Source organism: Dipodomys spectabilis, unplaced genomic scaffold (assembly GCF_019054845.1).
Source record: "Dipodomys spectabilis isolate Male_0828 unplaced genomic scaffold, ASM1905484v1 ptg000187l, whole genome shotgun sequence".
In the NCBI taxonomy this organism is placed as follows: domain Eukaryota; kingdom Metazoa; phylum Chordata; class Mammalia; order Rodentia; family Heteromyidae; genus Dipodomys; species Dipodomys spectabilis.
In genome coordinates this window covers 7585350-7601599 of record NW_024870864.1, presented here as the reverse complement: position 1 = coordinate 7601599, position 16250 = coordinate 7585350, and the positions used below count along the sequence as shown (strand labels likewise).

General features: G+C 38.6%; 1 protein-coding gene across 2 annotated transcripts in view; it reads right to left on the bottom strand.

Annotated features, from left to right (window-relative positions):
• Slc9a2 (solute carrier family 9 member A2) overlaps positions 1 to 16250 on the bottom strand; it is a 116162-nt gene that overhangs the window by 22453 nt on the left and 77459 nt on the right. For both annotated transcript variants that reach the window (XR_006149916.1, XM_042695396.1), the window contains exons 6-8: positions 8239 to 8328; positions 7728 to 7798; positions 1707 to 1868 (exon numbers count right to left, since the gene is read on the bottom strand). Coding sequence is in view for 1 of the 2 variants with exons in the window: in XM_042695396.1 (XP_042551330.1) it covers positions 1707 to 1868; positions 7728 to 7798; positions 8239 to 8328 (323 nt within the window). In the remaining variant the exon portion in view is untranslated. The remainder of the gene's footprint in view (positions 1 to 1706; positions 1869 to 7727; positions 7799 to 8238; positions 8329 to 16250) is intronic.

Sequence of the window (16250 nt, the reverse complement as noted above, 5' to 3'; positions counted from 1 at the left end):
ACATTATGTGTGTGTGTGTGTGTGTGTGTGTGTGTGAGTGTGTGTGTTATCTTTATGCTGTTCCTGAAGTTTGTACTCAGGGCCTGGGTGGTGCTGTCCCTGAGCTTTGTTTGCTCAAGGCTAGGGCTCTACCACTTTTTCGGGAGCTTCATTTCAAATATTTTAGTGGTTGACTGAAGTTAAGGGTTTCATGGACTTTCCTACTTGGCTAGCTTCAAACCATGATACTCAGATCTCAGCCTCCTGAGTAGCTAGGATTACAAGAGTGTGCCATTGATGACCAACTTAACTTAATGCAGTACCCTGAACCTTTGACTTTATTCTCCTTTCTTCCAAAAAGAACTATAACACAGGGAAACACTGAGATTGCATTCATCTGAGAATGGGAAAACTGGATAATAGAGTTGTTTCTTGATGTGACTACAAGCATGAGAAAGACTAGAGAAAATGGTTAAGCTTAAAGAAACTTTACCAATCAAGTTAAACCTACTCTCATTACTCTGTTACAGAAACTCACACTCAGAGAAAGAGATGGCCCAGCTCAAGCTCAGACAGCGTAGTTCGAGGCTCTCATATGGGTCCAAGGCTCTAAGCCAGTCACCTAACAGCTCAACTCACTGCTGTTTCTAATGCTGTTTCTATATTGCCATGCTGACCTCTCCCTCTTGTTATCCTGGATCATATAAACTCCCATAGTTTTTATAGGAGACTTACAAATCCTAGTTAAAACCATGGTTATAGTTGGATATTTTGTGTCATTTTCTCATCTGTCACTTTAACTTCCCTTAGGTAACATTTTAATTGCTTGAAATTTCCTTTAAAGGAGCTTCAAGCCTGTTTAATTAGCAGTAGAAGAATCAGCAGGAGCCTATAATTCCTATCACTGTCCTAAACAGAGAAGGAATGATGTTTACGCAAGGAAATAACATCCTCTGCTGATTGCTGCACAATTGTTGCTTCTTCCATTGACTGTTGAGGGACTTGAGAAGTCACCTCACCAGCCTGGGTCTTTACCTCCTTTTCCTTAAAGGAAACAGATGAGATCAGTGGGTCTCCATCCTGGCTCAAGAACTTTTTGGACTGGAAGATTGTTTACAATTGCACAGTGAAAGTAAACACTCCGGAGGATGCATGGGGTCCACAGGAATTTTCAGATATACCTATTCCTGGGCATCAGCCCCAGAGATTTTGATTTAACTGGCCTGGAATCAGGCATCTGCATTCTTTAACTTTTCCCAAATGCTTCTATGCAATGCGCAGTTGAGATGCTTGCTACCCCCAAGCCTTCAGCTAGGACTCTGTGAAAAGTCTGTGAGAATACAGCTGCATTATTCCATGCATGTGGATAGCAGCAAATGTGACACACCTTCGAATATTCCAATCCCAGTGTTGTATGAGGGGTATTGAAATGTCATAAAGCATAAACTTCCTAAGTGTGCATGTATTTTCTGACTAGTCCATTTCAAGATAGCATAACACAAAACATAACATAATATACATAGTCTGAGGCTTGTACATTTTAACAAAATTCTCTTTCTACTATGAGATAATAAGTAACAACTCTAGGACGTAGATCAATTTATATTATTATGGCTGCTCTCAAAAGACTATTAATGTAGGTTTATAAACAATATAATTAGTAACAGTTATAAATTAAAGTACTATGATAATAAAAGGCTAGCTTTAATTTGTAAAGCCATACTTACTTCAGAGATGCAAAAGAAGGGACAGTACTTATCATCCCTGTCTCCGCCATCTCAATGGCATGTTTTATTTCAAGCTTCTTATATAAGGACACAATGCTGGACTTAGGTTGGTTTTCCCGAATCAAAAGCTTCCGAAGATATCTGTCATCAAACTTCTTAAACCTATAAAATTTAAAATTTAAAATAATGAATACTGCATTGATAAAGAAAAACCTCCAAGGTAGAAACACAGTCACAGAATTCAATTAGTTTGATCATAGTGTGTATTTGTACATAGCATACCTAAAATGTGTGAATATAAAATATAAATGCTATATATCTGTATAAGCATATATACACATATGTGTTGAGACATTTTTAAATAGAGCCCTAGACCATAGATCTAATACTAGTTAAATTTACATATATTTCTCCCTTTGTCATTTCTTTACCTCCAATTCAGCCAAGCTACTCAAAGTGTTATCAATCCTTATCAATATCAACATCTCCAATTCCCTTCCTGTGCTTTTTGAATGTTCATATATCAGGGATTTGCCTGATACATGAACTCCACTGAGGATATTCTCATGAAGGTCATCAATGGACCCCACAATGGAAATACAATGGCCAGCTATTATTCCTGTCTTTCCTAAAGCCACCTGTTAAATACATTGTCACCATTTGGCTTCTAGTGTACCACGCTCCCCTCCGATCCTCAATACCCCTTTCTCAGCTTCTTTTATTGGTCTTTGTTCTTCTTCTGACCCATGAGTATAGGAGTTCTCTGCCAGTCTTTTGTCTTCTTCTCCATATCAATGACTCCAGAATTTGTCTCTCTAGCTCCAATATTCTCTTTGAATCCCTGGCCATGAACAAGTAGCTATCTACTCAACTCCTAACATGCTTGCAAAGATGATAGGCAATTGACCCTATCTTCTCCCATTCTCCACTAATGATGACTTCTCTAGGTCAGAAACTATGATACCATCTTTAGTCCTTCTTTCGTGTTCCATGTTATGGTTTGCATTGTATCCCACGACAACAGTCAATGCTTAAATCCCTAACACATGAGCATGTGACTATACTTGGAAACATCATCTGGCCAATGCAATTAAGATGACGTCATCAGGGTGGGCTCCAGTCCAACATGACCATTTGGACAGAGACCATTTGGACAGAGACATGTACAGAGTAAAAGCAACAGGTAGTGAGGAAGAAGACTGCCATCTGCATGGAAATAAAAAAGCATAAACAGATTCTCACAGCCCTCAAGGAAGCCAACCGTGTGGCACCTTGCTCTTTGACTGAAGACCCCCAGAACATTAAGAAACTCATTGCTTTTGATTAAGCTACCTACCATGTGAAGCTTGTTATAGAAGCCCTGGGAGACAACATTCTGTATCAGCAGTTTCTGTTGGTTCTACCATCAAACTACATGCAAAATCCAACCACCTCTCACGCTCTCACCCTGGTCCAATAGTTGGTCCTCTCTCATGGAATCTTTGCATGAAATGAGGCACTGAATTGCTCTCTTCCTGTTGCATATTCTCATGGCAGATGCCAGAAGATTCCTGTTAAAAAGTCAGCCAAAGCCAGGCACTGGTGGTTCATGCCTGTAATCCTAGCTACTTAAGAGGTTGAGATCTGAGGACCATGGCTCAAAGCCAACCCTGAGCAGGAAAGTCCAGGAGACTCTTTTCTCCAATAAGCGATCAGAAAACAGGAAGTGGTGCTGTGGCTCAAGTGGTAGAGCACTGGCCTTGAGCTGAAGAGCTGAGGGACAGCACCCAGGCCCAGAGTTCAAACCCCACAACTGACACACACACACACACACACACACACACACACACACACACACACACACACACACACACACACGTCAGTCAAATAATGTAGTTTCTGCTTCTCACCTGAATACAAGCACCATAGACCATAAGACCCTGCACAGTGTGGGTCTGCACCTCTTTAGCACAGTGCTCCTTTTCCTCAGGTGAAGACTCTCATATCCATCCTGCCTTAGATAGTTGTCACCTGTGCCTTTCTGCTCACTATTACTTTATAGACACCTTCAGGACTCATGTGTACATCTCCTTTAAGTCTCCTCTCAATGGTAATTTTCTCTAAACAGGATTTCCCATCCCTCTTGTTAAAACTTACACATCTTCCTCCACTCTGCATCCTTTCTCACTTCCCATATCTATTTTTAAATACAGTAATTATCACTTTATGACACAATCCATAACTGACTTATTCATGTCATTTTCTGTCCCTTTGCACTAGAATATAAAATCTATATGTATAGGAATCATTTTTGTCTCTTATTCACGATTGCCAGAGAGCTTAGCGCTCTGTGAGCTTTTGTAGAAGATGGCTTCCAATGACTCCCTATGTCCACCTCTTCTGCCATGTTACTCCAGCAATGTCTTTGTACCATGGCATAGGTGACCACCTACCTTGACCCAAGGCATAGGCTCAGTAATAGTCCTTTTGGATGAAAGAAGAGGCCTAAAGTTGGCTTTCTACCTGGAGCCCTCACGCAGTGCTTCCAACATCATCATGAGAGAGCATAGAGTACCATGGACAAAGGTGAGCATCATCCCAGTCACTTCAGATAAAGCCAGGTAGAATCATGTGACTCCCACCTGCATGCAGCATGAGCAAGACTTACCCATATCAGCCCAGTCTCATATGGTGACTCATAGCTTCTTGCCTTATGGACTCTACTAATCCAGGCTGCTATTTGGAGCAACTACTTCTGGGATTGTTTATTATGCAATCTTATCGTGCCAATAAATAAGTGAAACAGCATGTAATAAATATTTGTTGAGAAAGAAAGAAGTATATTGCAGAGGTCATATAGGCATACCTGTCCCATGAAAGAAACCAATGTTCTCTCACATTCTTGGCACTGGTCCTTGGTTCTAAATACCGGAGGACTCTGAATAGCTCTAAGCCATTCCTGATTTGCTTTGGTGTTGACTGGCCACTACACTGAAGACTGAGCCTACTGTTTCTTGTGTTTATTTTGAATTTCATGTTAGGATCATTGAGCCAGGATTCTCAACGACAACACATCTTAAAACTTCTTTTACTGCTATTATTGTTTTAGCTTTTTTTTTTTACTAGAGATAAGTAAAAGGAAGAGTAAACATAAATGACAAGAATATCTGATCTTTTTGTTGTAGGGATTTGTTTCCTTTCTTTGCTTTATTCTCACCCCCATCTATTTCTCTGCCAAGATACACATAGGTGTTCTTTTTCACCATCATTAGGTTTCTTTGGGCTGAATCTGAGAAATGTCACCCTGTATTATCTTTCATCCCATTCCTGAAGGATCAAATGCCTCAAGAATCCTCTGCCAAGAATATGGCATAAAGATAAAAAAAACAAACCAAAATGGGGCTGGGAAGGTGGCTCAGTGGTAGAGCGCTTGCCTTGCATGCATGAGGCCCTGGGTTCGATTCCTCAGCACCACATAAGCAAAAAGAAAAAAGCCAGAAGTAGCGCTGTGGCTCAAGTGGTAGAGCGCTAGCCTTGAGCTGAAGAGCTGAGGGACAGTGCCCAGGCCCAGAGTTCAAGCCCCACCACCGGACCCCCCCCCCAAAAAAAAAACCCAAAAGATGCCCAACATACTTAAAGCAATCACTTCCCACTGAATGCTACTGTTAGCCCATCACGATTATATAATCTTAGAGATTGATCTGTATGTTACTGATTTTTAAAAGGGCCTGTGACTGCACTCCAACCCCCCCAATTATAAATTTATATGGGAATCGGCCATGAAAATCTATAAGTGCTTATGGATTATTACATGATGCACATTCATTGTTGAGATAAAAGTTAACGAATAACTTTCCTTTCAGAAATAAGCCAAAAGCTGGCTCTGACATCTTTAGCACCCATGGTCCAATTAGCCTGGCTACCTTAAAAGTTCTGCCAGGGTCAGTCAGGGATTCCAGAAGTAGTGACCATGGCCTGAGAGATAAAGCCAGAGGAGTCAAAGTACCTCTGACATTCCTCCACCTAAATTCCAGATAAGACCCACAAGATCATAGTGCTGACCTCTCCTCCTTCCTCCCAGAGTGTACAGGCAGTTGACATGATCCACATGCCTACTGATGTCTATGCTCTTCTACACTCTGGAGGCAGAAAAGTGGTATGAATGTGGAACCCTTCACTTTTGTAAGAAAACATGCTGGTTTGCTAACATTTCTCACTCATCACTTTGGAAAAGGACTTTCAGGGCTCTAGAGAAAATAAAAATGTGGTTGGGCTGGTCACCAATGGCTACTCAGGAGGCTGAGCTCTGAGGGTCAAGGTTTGAAGCCAACCCGAGCATGAATGTCCATGAGACTCTTATCTCCAATTAATCATACCCCCTTCTGCAAAAAACTAAAGTAGAGCTGTGGTTCAAGTAGTAAAGCTCTATCCCTGAGCACAAAAGTCCAGGGACAATAACCAGGTACCTTGAGTTCAAGCCCAGGACACGGTGTGTGTGTGTGTGTGTGTGTGTGTGTGTGTGTGTGTGTGTGTGTGTGTGTGTGTGTGTGTGTGTGTGTGTGTGTGTGTTTGAGTTGAAAGGGAGAGTTAGGTGGAAAAGAAGCATAACAAAAGTGATTGGAGGGTAGGGAAGAAAGTCTGGGTCACTGGCATGGCACAGACAAAGACTCCTCTGGGTTCTACATGTGAAAGGCCAAAGGATGCAAATTAAGATTGGGTAGAGCCATGAGGTAGACATGTGAGGATGTCAGGTTTACTTCCAGATAAGTTAATGTTTCCCAAGAAAAATGGTTATGTTTTTCAGATATTTTTGCAATGCAGATTTCAGTTTGTTTTATGACCTTATTCTCCCACGTGGCTTACTGGGTTTTCTCCCTACACATAAAATATCTTTTCCTTATTTATGAAATAATGTTGAGCCTGAGGTAATTTTCCATATTAGTTAGGAGTGTTGCAAACCTTATAAAATTTGCTCTGGCATTAAAATACTTTTATAGCTCATTGTATTCCTTATGGGTCTCTGTCTCTCTGTCTCTCTGTCTCTCTTCTCTCTCTCTCTCTCACACACACACACACACACCCTTTCTGGTACACACACACATACACACACACACACACACACATAATAGCCCCATTTACTATGTAACTATTATTTGTCTTTGTTATGTTACAATTTTAGCAATGGGAATCTGTTTATGTAGCCCAGTACCATATCACCTATGTAAGCAAATCAAAGCACTCAAAAATTCTTCTCTCATGTTAAATGGCATAGACTGGAAAGTTGGGGGAACATTTGTTAAGGAGAGAGAAAGGAAGGAAAGGAAAAGGGAAAGGGAAAGGGAAAATCCTACAAATACACTCTAGAAGTAGTTATTGTGTCTTAGGGAACAAATAAATGATGTTTACTCCAAAAGTCTTGCCTAGCCAGTAATATGTTCATCAAATTTAAGCCTTAAGAATGTATGTATGTTATTTCTTCTAGTTTATTTATATCCTCCAGACCATTGTTTGACTCGGCCTCTCAGAATGTGTGGCAAAATAGTCCATAATGGAGTCCTCAGTTTTAGACTGTGTTTCCTTTGCATCAAGTCATAGCCATATAACTAAGTGCTGGCCATGCAATATAAGTGGAAGAATTGTGTGAAAGCTTCTGATAACCTTATTTAGAAGGCAGGTAACATATTTCTTCCATTTCTTTGTTATCTTTTCTTCTTCATGCAGCCTCGAATTGCAGACACTGAAGTATAATTCTAGTCCAAGAGGCAATCTTGAAAATGGAAACCACCATTAGTGGTCAACTCAGAGGACTCTGTGGAGGAGAGCTCATTTGTTAAATCTGACCCTCCAAACCTCTGGCTATTTATATAAGAAAGAAAGAAGCTTCTACCTCATTTATGCTGCTATTACCCTACACATCTCTTATAGCTGAACTTTCTCTTAAAGGACATGCTACGACAGAACATGAGAAAATTGTGTAGGCCTGTATGTTCTGTGTCCAGTATCATCCCAAGCTATGCATCATTAGTTACAAGTCCTTCTTACTTGTCTCTCCAAAAGTTGTGACCCCAATGTCCACAAACATCTTCAATCCCAGTCTTCACGTGATCAAAAAACTAAAACAAAACAGAACAATTTAGGCTAATTGATTGGTTTGTACCTGAAGTCAGTAATTTTCATTCTACTTTATCATGCTTAAACTCTAATGACCTTGGTAGTTTTTTTCTTGTTCATTTATTTTATTGAAAGCAATAAATAAATACTTTGACTTCAAACAAATAGAGATGTTTATTGCAATAATGCCAGATGGTGCTTTGATTATTTTGATCACCATGTTGGGTTGGAATTTTGAATAGTTTGAAATCTGGTAATCATTATCCAATAGAGATAGTTTTAAGTTGAAGGTAGTAGAGAGAAGGGCTTTGTTGCAATCTATACAGGACCTTGGTGATGATGCTACTATGGGTGTGATTATTCTTTGATTTTTGGAAAGTTGATTTAATGTCTTAAAATTTTTCTTTTAACATTTAAATTGTTATGCTCCATCAACACCTACCCGACAGTGGATTTCTTCACTGACAGCTTGCTGCTTCTTATTGGATCTCTTAACATCAAGAAACTCTACCAGTGGTCGGATGGTTATTCCCTTCAAAAAATTAATAACAAAAAATTAAGTGAACTTTCTTATGAGGTTAAAAGAAATCAATAATAACTCATTGTCTGCTACATCTTGATGACTAAAGCAAAAGCTATTCTGCTGCTGAGATTGAAGAAGGAAAACGTAACATTTTATTCATTTTTTTTCTTCCTTTTCCATAGCTGGCTTATTTTCAGGAGACTATGAGCCAACACTAAACAATGGACAAAAGGGATAAAATTGAAAAGATCATCATAGGAAATAATAAAGTGTTAGCTCCAACCACTACAGAGGAGTTGCTTATTTGTATTAGCCACAGAAATTACATTTTAATTCTTCACTTAAGGCATTTTTAACTGAATTTCTACTGAGTACCTAGCAGGGTTATTTGGAACACAAAGGAGAATAGATAAATCTCAACTCTAGGATTTTGGAGTCTAATACAAAGTTAGATCTATCTGAAAGCAGTTACCAAGGAAAGTAGAAGAGGGAGGAGAGGAAGGAACATAGTGTGTGTGTCAAAGACCCACTCAGGGTCCAACGTCAAAGACGTTGGAAGTATCTCCTAGCTGAGATTTCAGAGCAGGTCCAGCAGTGGGAAAGGGTTTGGGGTTGACTCTGGATATATTCATGAGTAAATATGGAAAATGCAGAGAATTAGAAGCCATTGACTAAATCAATGGAAGAAAAAAATAGAGTCTTCAATAAAAGACATCTATTAGAAATCTACGGGGAGCATTTCATTTAACAGTAAGACACTTAAAGGCAGGTATGAGATCCAGGAGGCACAAAAGAATGCCTTCCATCTGCTGTTTAGCACAGTTACACATGCCCTGCTCAATAAAAAAACAATGGACAAAGTAAAGGTAGACATAAATGCTGACAGTGAAGTGATCTACCTTTTTGTAAAGCCTAGCGTGATCCTTCAGTTCAAAATAACAAGAATATTTAATGAAATTATAAGTATAAAATCAATATGCTAAACTTAAAGTGTAAACAAATGTATTGTCTGTATAAGGAATAAACATATAATAGCCATAAAACTATATATGGCATATCTTGTATAACTTGTACATAATCATGTGCTCTGTATGCTAGTATATTATGTAAAACTAAATATACACATACAGCTATATCCTCTATGTATTCATACATACAAAATTGCATATGTACATATGTGAATTATGTATATGATGTGTATATATCATAAGTGAATAAATCATTATAAAGTTAACTATAAAGGCAAAATTAAGAATATTTAAAAGACTTGAATATAACACAGGCATGCACTTCCTAGACGGCTGACATTATGATGACATTTCTCTGTAAATTAGCATGTATATGCCATCCATTTCCAAAAATATATTCTTAAAGATTTTAAACAGACTTGAGAGGATAATTTGAAATTAATCTGGATGAATCAATGTCACGAGAAAATTTTAGAAAAGGGAAAATGGAACGTACTCACAGAAACAAAATAAACTACCAGTTAATAGCTTCAAAATATAGGTATGCTATTGACACCAAAGTCAGGCATATATGGAGAGGTGACAATGTGGAGTGAGAGATGATTTCTGATGTCCTTCTTGGTGAGTAAATGGCCACTTCCACCTGGCATTAAAGCTATCAGGTTATGAAGAGTTGTTAGATTTTTTTAAATAAGTTTTTTATCATGAAAATAATGTATAGAGGGTTTACAGTTACATGAGCAAGGTAATGAGTACATTTCTTTTTTTTTTTTTTTGTCCGTCGTGGGGCTTGAACTCTGGGCCTGGGCGCTGTCCCTCAGCTCTTCAGCTCAAGGCGAGCGCTCTACCACTTGAGCTACAGCGCCACTTCCAGTTTTCTGGTGGTTTACTGGAGATAGGAGTCTCACGGTCTCTCCTGCCCGGGCTGGCTTTGAACCGCGATCCTCAGATCTCAGCCTCCTGAGTAGCTAGGATTACAGGCGTGAGCCACCAGCGCCCGGCTACATTTCTTTTTTAAGTAAGTTTTTTATTGTGAAAATACCTTACAATTACATGAGCAAGGTAATGAGTACATTTCTTATCAATCATTGTTGCCTCCTCCTTTGTTTTTCCCCTACCATCCCTGCCCTCCCATCTCCACGACTACCCACCCCCCACCAAAGTTGTATAGTTAGTTTTTCAACATAGTGTCTTGTACATCTCATTGTTGCACTGGGTCCACCTGTATCCCTATTTAAACAATTTGTTTTTTTCCCTTCCCCGCCACAAATTATACCAACATCAAATATAATGAAAACAGGGGTTATACCGTGGGGTAGGAGTATACAGAGCAACAAAAAAAATTACCTTATAAATATATTAGAAACAATAGCAAGAAAGAAAAAACCACTTATGTCCTTATCTTGGGGTTCATTTTGCCTAACATCATCTTATAGAATTCTATGCCTCCATCAGAAAGAATGACATTGCTCCATTTGTTAGGAAATGGAAAGACCTGGAAAAAATTATAGTAAGTGAAGTAAGCCAGGCCCAAAGAAACATAGGTCCCATGGTTTCCCTTATTTGCAATAACTAGTATATGTCTGAGACAAGCAGAATTGGTCAGATGAGTACATTTCTTATCCAGCATTGTTGCCTCCTCCTTTGTTTTTCCCCTACCATCCATCCCTCCCACCTCCTCAAGTACAACCCCCCACCCCCTCACCCTGCCTAAATTGTAAAGTTTGTTTTTTGACATAGCATCTTGTATATCTCATTGTTGCAATGAGTCAAACTGTATCCCTATTTAAACATTTTGTTTTTTCCCTTCCCCACCACAAATTATACCAACATCAAATACAGTGAAAACAGGGGTTATACCATGGGGGAGGAACATACAAAGCAACAAAAAAATCACATGGTACCTTATAAATACGTTAGAAACAATAGCAAGGAAGAAAAAAACACTTGTGTCCCTATCTTGGTGTTCATTTTGCTTAACATCATCTTATCTGAGCTTTTCTGCTTGTCCTAGACATATACTAGTTACTGCAAATAAGGGAAACCATGGGACCTACGTTTCTTTGGGCCTGGCTTACTTCACTTAATATAATTTTTTCCAAGCCTTTCCATTTCCTAACAAATGGGGCAATGTCATTCTTTCTGATGGAGGCATAGAATTCCATTGTGTATATATATCACATTTTCTTGATCCATTCATCTACTGAGGGGCATCTGGGTTGGTTCCATATCTTAGCTATGAAAATAATGTTGCAATAAACATATTTGTGCTGGTAGAGCTTCTGCATGGAAAAGACATGGCTAGAAATATCAATAGAAAGCCCACAGATTGGGAGAAGATCTTCATTAGCCATATAATAGACAAGGGTCTCATATCTAAAATATACCTGGAACTCAAAAAATTAAATCCCCATCAACAAATCCTCAAAGAAACAACTTCCTGATAAATAAGTGGGCTAAAGACTTAAAGAGAAACTTCTCTAAAGAGGAAATAAGAATGGCCAATAGACACAGGAAGAAATGCTCAACTTCTCTAGCCATAAAAGAAATGCAAATCAAAACAACATTGAGATTCCACCTCACCCCAGTTAGAATGGAGCTATAATCAAGGACTCTAATAACAACAGATGCTGGAGGGGATGTAGCCAGAAGGGAACCTTACTTCATTGTTGGTGGGAGTATAAACTTGTTCAACCACTTTGGAAAGTAGTATTGAGGTTCCTCAAAAGACTCCACATAGAGCTCCCCTATGACCCAGCAATCCCATGTTAGGGCATTTACCCAAATGATCACAAACAAGGCCATACTAAAGCTACCAGCACAACTATGTTTATTACAGCACTATATACCATAGCTAAGATATGGAACCAACCCAGAGTCGTTAGAATTTTGTGGAGAAAAGGCATGTCCCCTGCTATTTGATTTCCACCTTACCCCTCTTAAGCATTCTTAAGAATGCTTTTTATAGCTGGGGGGATATAGTTCTATGGTAGAGCATTTGTCCCCTAACATGTCCCTGGATTCAATTACCATCTCTACTAGAAAGAAAAGAAATACAAAGGCTTTGGGGAAATGTAAACACACACATTTTATTTTTCAATACTGGGGCTTGAACTTAGAGACTCCTTACTAAGCATGTAATCTATGACTTGAGCCACGTCCTAGCCCTTTTGATTCACTTCGTTTTTCCAGTAAAGTATTCTATTTTCTATCTCACTGAACTAAAACATAACCCTTCTACTTATGAGGCCTGTATATCCGAATCGACTGGCACTTATGACCACTCCCAGCTGAGATGAGATTTCACTTGCTTTCTCTCCCAGGCTGCCTTGAAACTGTGAATCTCCATATCTCCATTTCAAGAGTGGCTGGGCCAAATTCTATAAGGCCTTCAAAGGAGAACTCACTGTAATATTCCTGAAACTCATAAATGAAATTGAAAGCAAAAAAGTCACTAACAAACTCTATGAGTTTGAGTTCTATGAGGCCAGCATCACCCTCATCCCTAAACCAGATGGGGACCCATCAAGAAAGAGAAAGACCCATTTCTTTATTGAACACCAATGCAACCCTTTTCAATAAAATTCTGGCCAGCTGGCTTCAACAACTAATCAAAAAAACCCACATACACTAGGATCCAACAGGATTCATTTCAGGGTTACAAAGCTGGTTCAAAACACACAAGTCAATTAATGTAGTTCATCACATCAATAGGAGCAAGGACGAGAACCACATGATCATCTCAATAGATGAATAAAAGCATTTGATGAGATCCAACACCCCTTTATGATGAAAGCCCTAAAGAAACTAGCAATCCATGGAACCTTCTTAAATATAATAAGTGCTGTATGTGACAAACCTACAGCAAGCATTATACTTAATGGTGAAAAGTTAAAATCATTTCCTCTAAAATCAGGAATGTGAAAAGGATATCCACAATGTCCACTTCTTTTAAATATAAGTACTGGAATTCCTAGCCAGATCAATAAGGCAAGAGACAAATATAAAGGGGACGTGAATAAGGAAAGAAATAAAACTCTCCCTCTGTGCAGATGACATGATCCTTTAGTTAAAGAACACCATCGATTCCTCTCCCAAATTACTCAAGCTGATCTAAAACTGGCAAAATAAAAATCAGTAGCTTTTCTGTATGGCAACAATGAGAAGAGTAAGGCGAAATCAGTAAAGCAACACCATTTGTAATGGCCTCAAAAATACCTAGAAATTAACTTTTCCAAAAAGTTGAAGGACCTCTATGAGGAAACCTTTAAAAACCTTAAATGGGAAATTAAAGCAGATCAAAGGAAGTGGAAAAACCTCCCATGTTCTTGGAATGAGAGGATTAACATCATGAAAATGGCAATGCTACCCAAAGCTATCTACAAATTCAATAAAATACCCATCAAAATCCCAACAACATCCTTTAATAAAATAGAAGAAGCAATCCAAAAACTCATATGGAATAACAGATGACCCCAAATAGCAAAAAGAATCCTTAGCAGGAAGAGCAGCACTGGAGAAATAGCAATACAAAACTTCAAGCTCTATTATAAAGCCTTAGTTATAAAAACAGCTTGGTTCTGGCACATGAACAGGCTTGAGGACCAATGGAATAGAATTGAAGACCCAGGAATGATCCCACAGAACAATCACCACCTAATCATTTATAAGGAAGCCAAAATTATCAGATGAAAGAAAGACAGACTCTTCAACAAATGGTGCAGGCAGAATTGGCTATACAGATGTAGAAAACTGAAGTTAGATCTTTATATATTACCATGCCTGCACTAGAATCAACTCCAAATGGATCAAAAACCTCGAGGTAAAAGCAGATACCCTGAAAATATTACAGGAATAGATATTGTTTACGCTAGGGCTCCTTGACACAGGTCAAAACTTCCTAAATAATGATCCAGAAACAAGAAATCAAAGAAAGGCTAGATAAATGGGATCACATTAAACTGCTAAGCTTCTGGATTCCAAAGATATAGTGAGCAAGATAAATAGAAAACCCACAGTTTGGGGGAAGGTCTTCACTAGCCATACAGTAGACAAGGGTCTCATATCTTTTTTGTTGTTGTTGTTTTACAATTTTTGGGGGGTCTGATCGTGGAGCCTGAACTCTGGGCCTGTCCCTCAGCCCTTCAGCTCAAGGCTAACGCTCTACCACTTGAGCCACAGCGCCACTTAAGGCATTATTTCTGCTGAGGAATCGAACCCAGGGCCTCATGCATGCAAGGCAAGCACTCTCCCACTGAGCCACCTTCCCAGCCCAAGGGTCTCATATCTAAAGTATATCTAGAGCTCAAAAAATTAACCTCCTAAAAACAAATCCTCAAAGAAACAACCACCCCATTGATAACCAGGCTAAATAATTAAAAAGAGACCTCTCTGGAGAGAAAATAAAAATTATTAACACATGAAGAAATGTTCAACATCTCTGCCCATAAAAGAAATGCAAATCAAAACTACATTGAGATTCCACTTCACCACAGTTAGAATGACCATTATCAAGAGAAAAATAACAGATGCTGGTAGGGATGTGGTCAAAAGGGACCTACTACATTATAGTAGTAGTTTCAACCACCCTGGAAAGCAGTATGGAGGTTCCTCAAAAGATTAAACATAGAACTCCTCTATGATCCAGCAATCCCAGTCCTGTGCATTTACTCAAAAGACTACAAACAAGGCCACACTAAAGCTACCAGCACAATTATGTTCACTGCAGCATTATTTACTATTGCTTAGATATGGAACAAACCCAGATGCCCATGACCCTCAGTAGATGAATGGATCAAGAAAATGTGGTATATATACACAATGTATTTCTATGCTTCCATCAGAATGAATGCCATTGTCCCATTTGTAAGGACACAGGAGGACTTGGAAAAAATCATATTAAGTACAATAGGCCAGACCCAAAGAAAAATAGGCTCCATGGTTTCCCTCATTTGTAATAATTAGTATATCCCTAGGATAGTCCTAGTAGAGGATCACAATAGCTCAATAGTTATGTACGTATGACCATATAAAATGATGCTAATTGAAATGAACTCCATGATATGGAAACAAGAGGGTTTTTTTAATTTCTTACTTTTCATTTTGTTTTTAATGTACTATGGGAAGTTATTTTTTGTCTTGTTTTTCTTTTCCCTTTGGCTTATCCCCTGTTGTCACTGTTTTTTTTTTATTTTGGTCCCTGTGTCTTGTATATATGTTTATCTGATTTGAGGAAGGCAAGGGGAATAACAAAATGGTGAGATAAAGGACATAGGGTGAACCAATGCAACAGTGATACTCAAAGACACTGTGTTGGAAACGAACTTTATAACTTGGTGGAGAGGAGAGTTGGGAGGAGGGAAAGTAGGAGAAAAACAAGGGAGTGGTTAACTATGTTCATCAAGAAATACACTCATTACCTTACTTATGTAACTGTAACACCTCTGACATCATTCTTACAATAAAGTTACATTAAATTAAAAAATGAGTGACTGGGATTACTACCCTGACTCATTATACTCACCACCCCATCCATAGACACATTTTTATGAGCAGGTTGCTGATTTTTGTTGTTGTTGTTATTATTATTATTCCAACAATTCAGCTTTAGACATTTTTTAGCTCAAACTTTGTTTTAACTAATTTTGACCATATTTGGTATAATACATGTCTTGTTTTCTATTTGTATTTCCGTCTACCACTTTGAAATAACAGGAGATAAAAACAGTTTTCCAATCAACACGTGTTCTGTAATTATAATAAAAATGAGTGCAAACATAGTTTTCACAGATGAGTGACTTTACTGAATTCCAAATTCCATGAAGCCACAAGTTTATTAAGTAGGCCAAGGAAAATAATTGCCTTTTTAAAGCAATATAGTGTGATCTAAAGACATTAACTCTATTTCCCATATTTGTTTCTTAGGAGGATTCTGTTAGTAATTAACAAGGGAGTCCTTAGTAT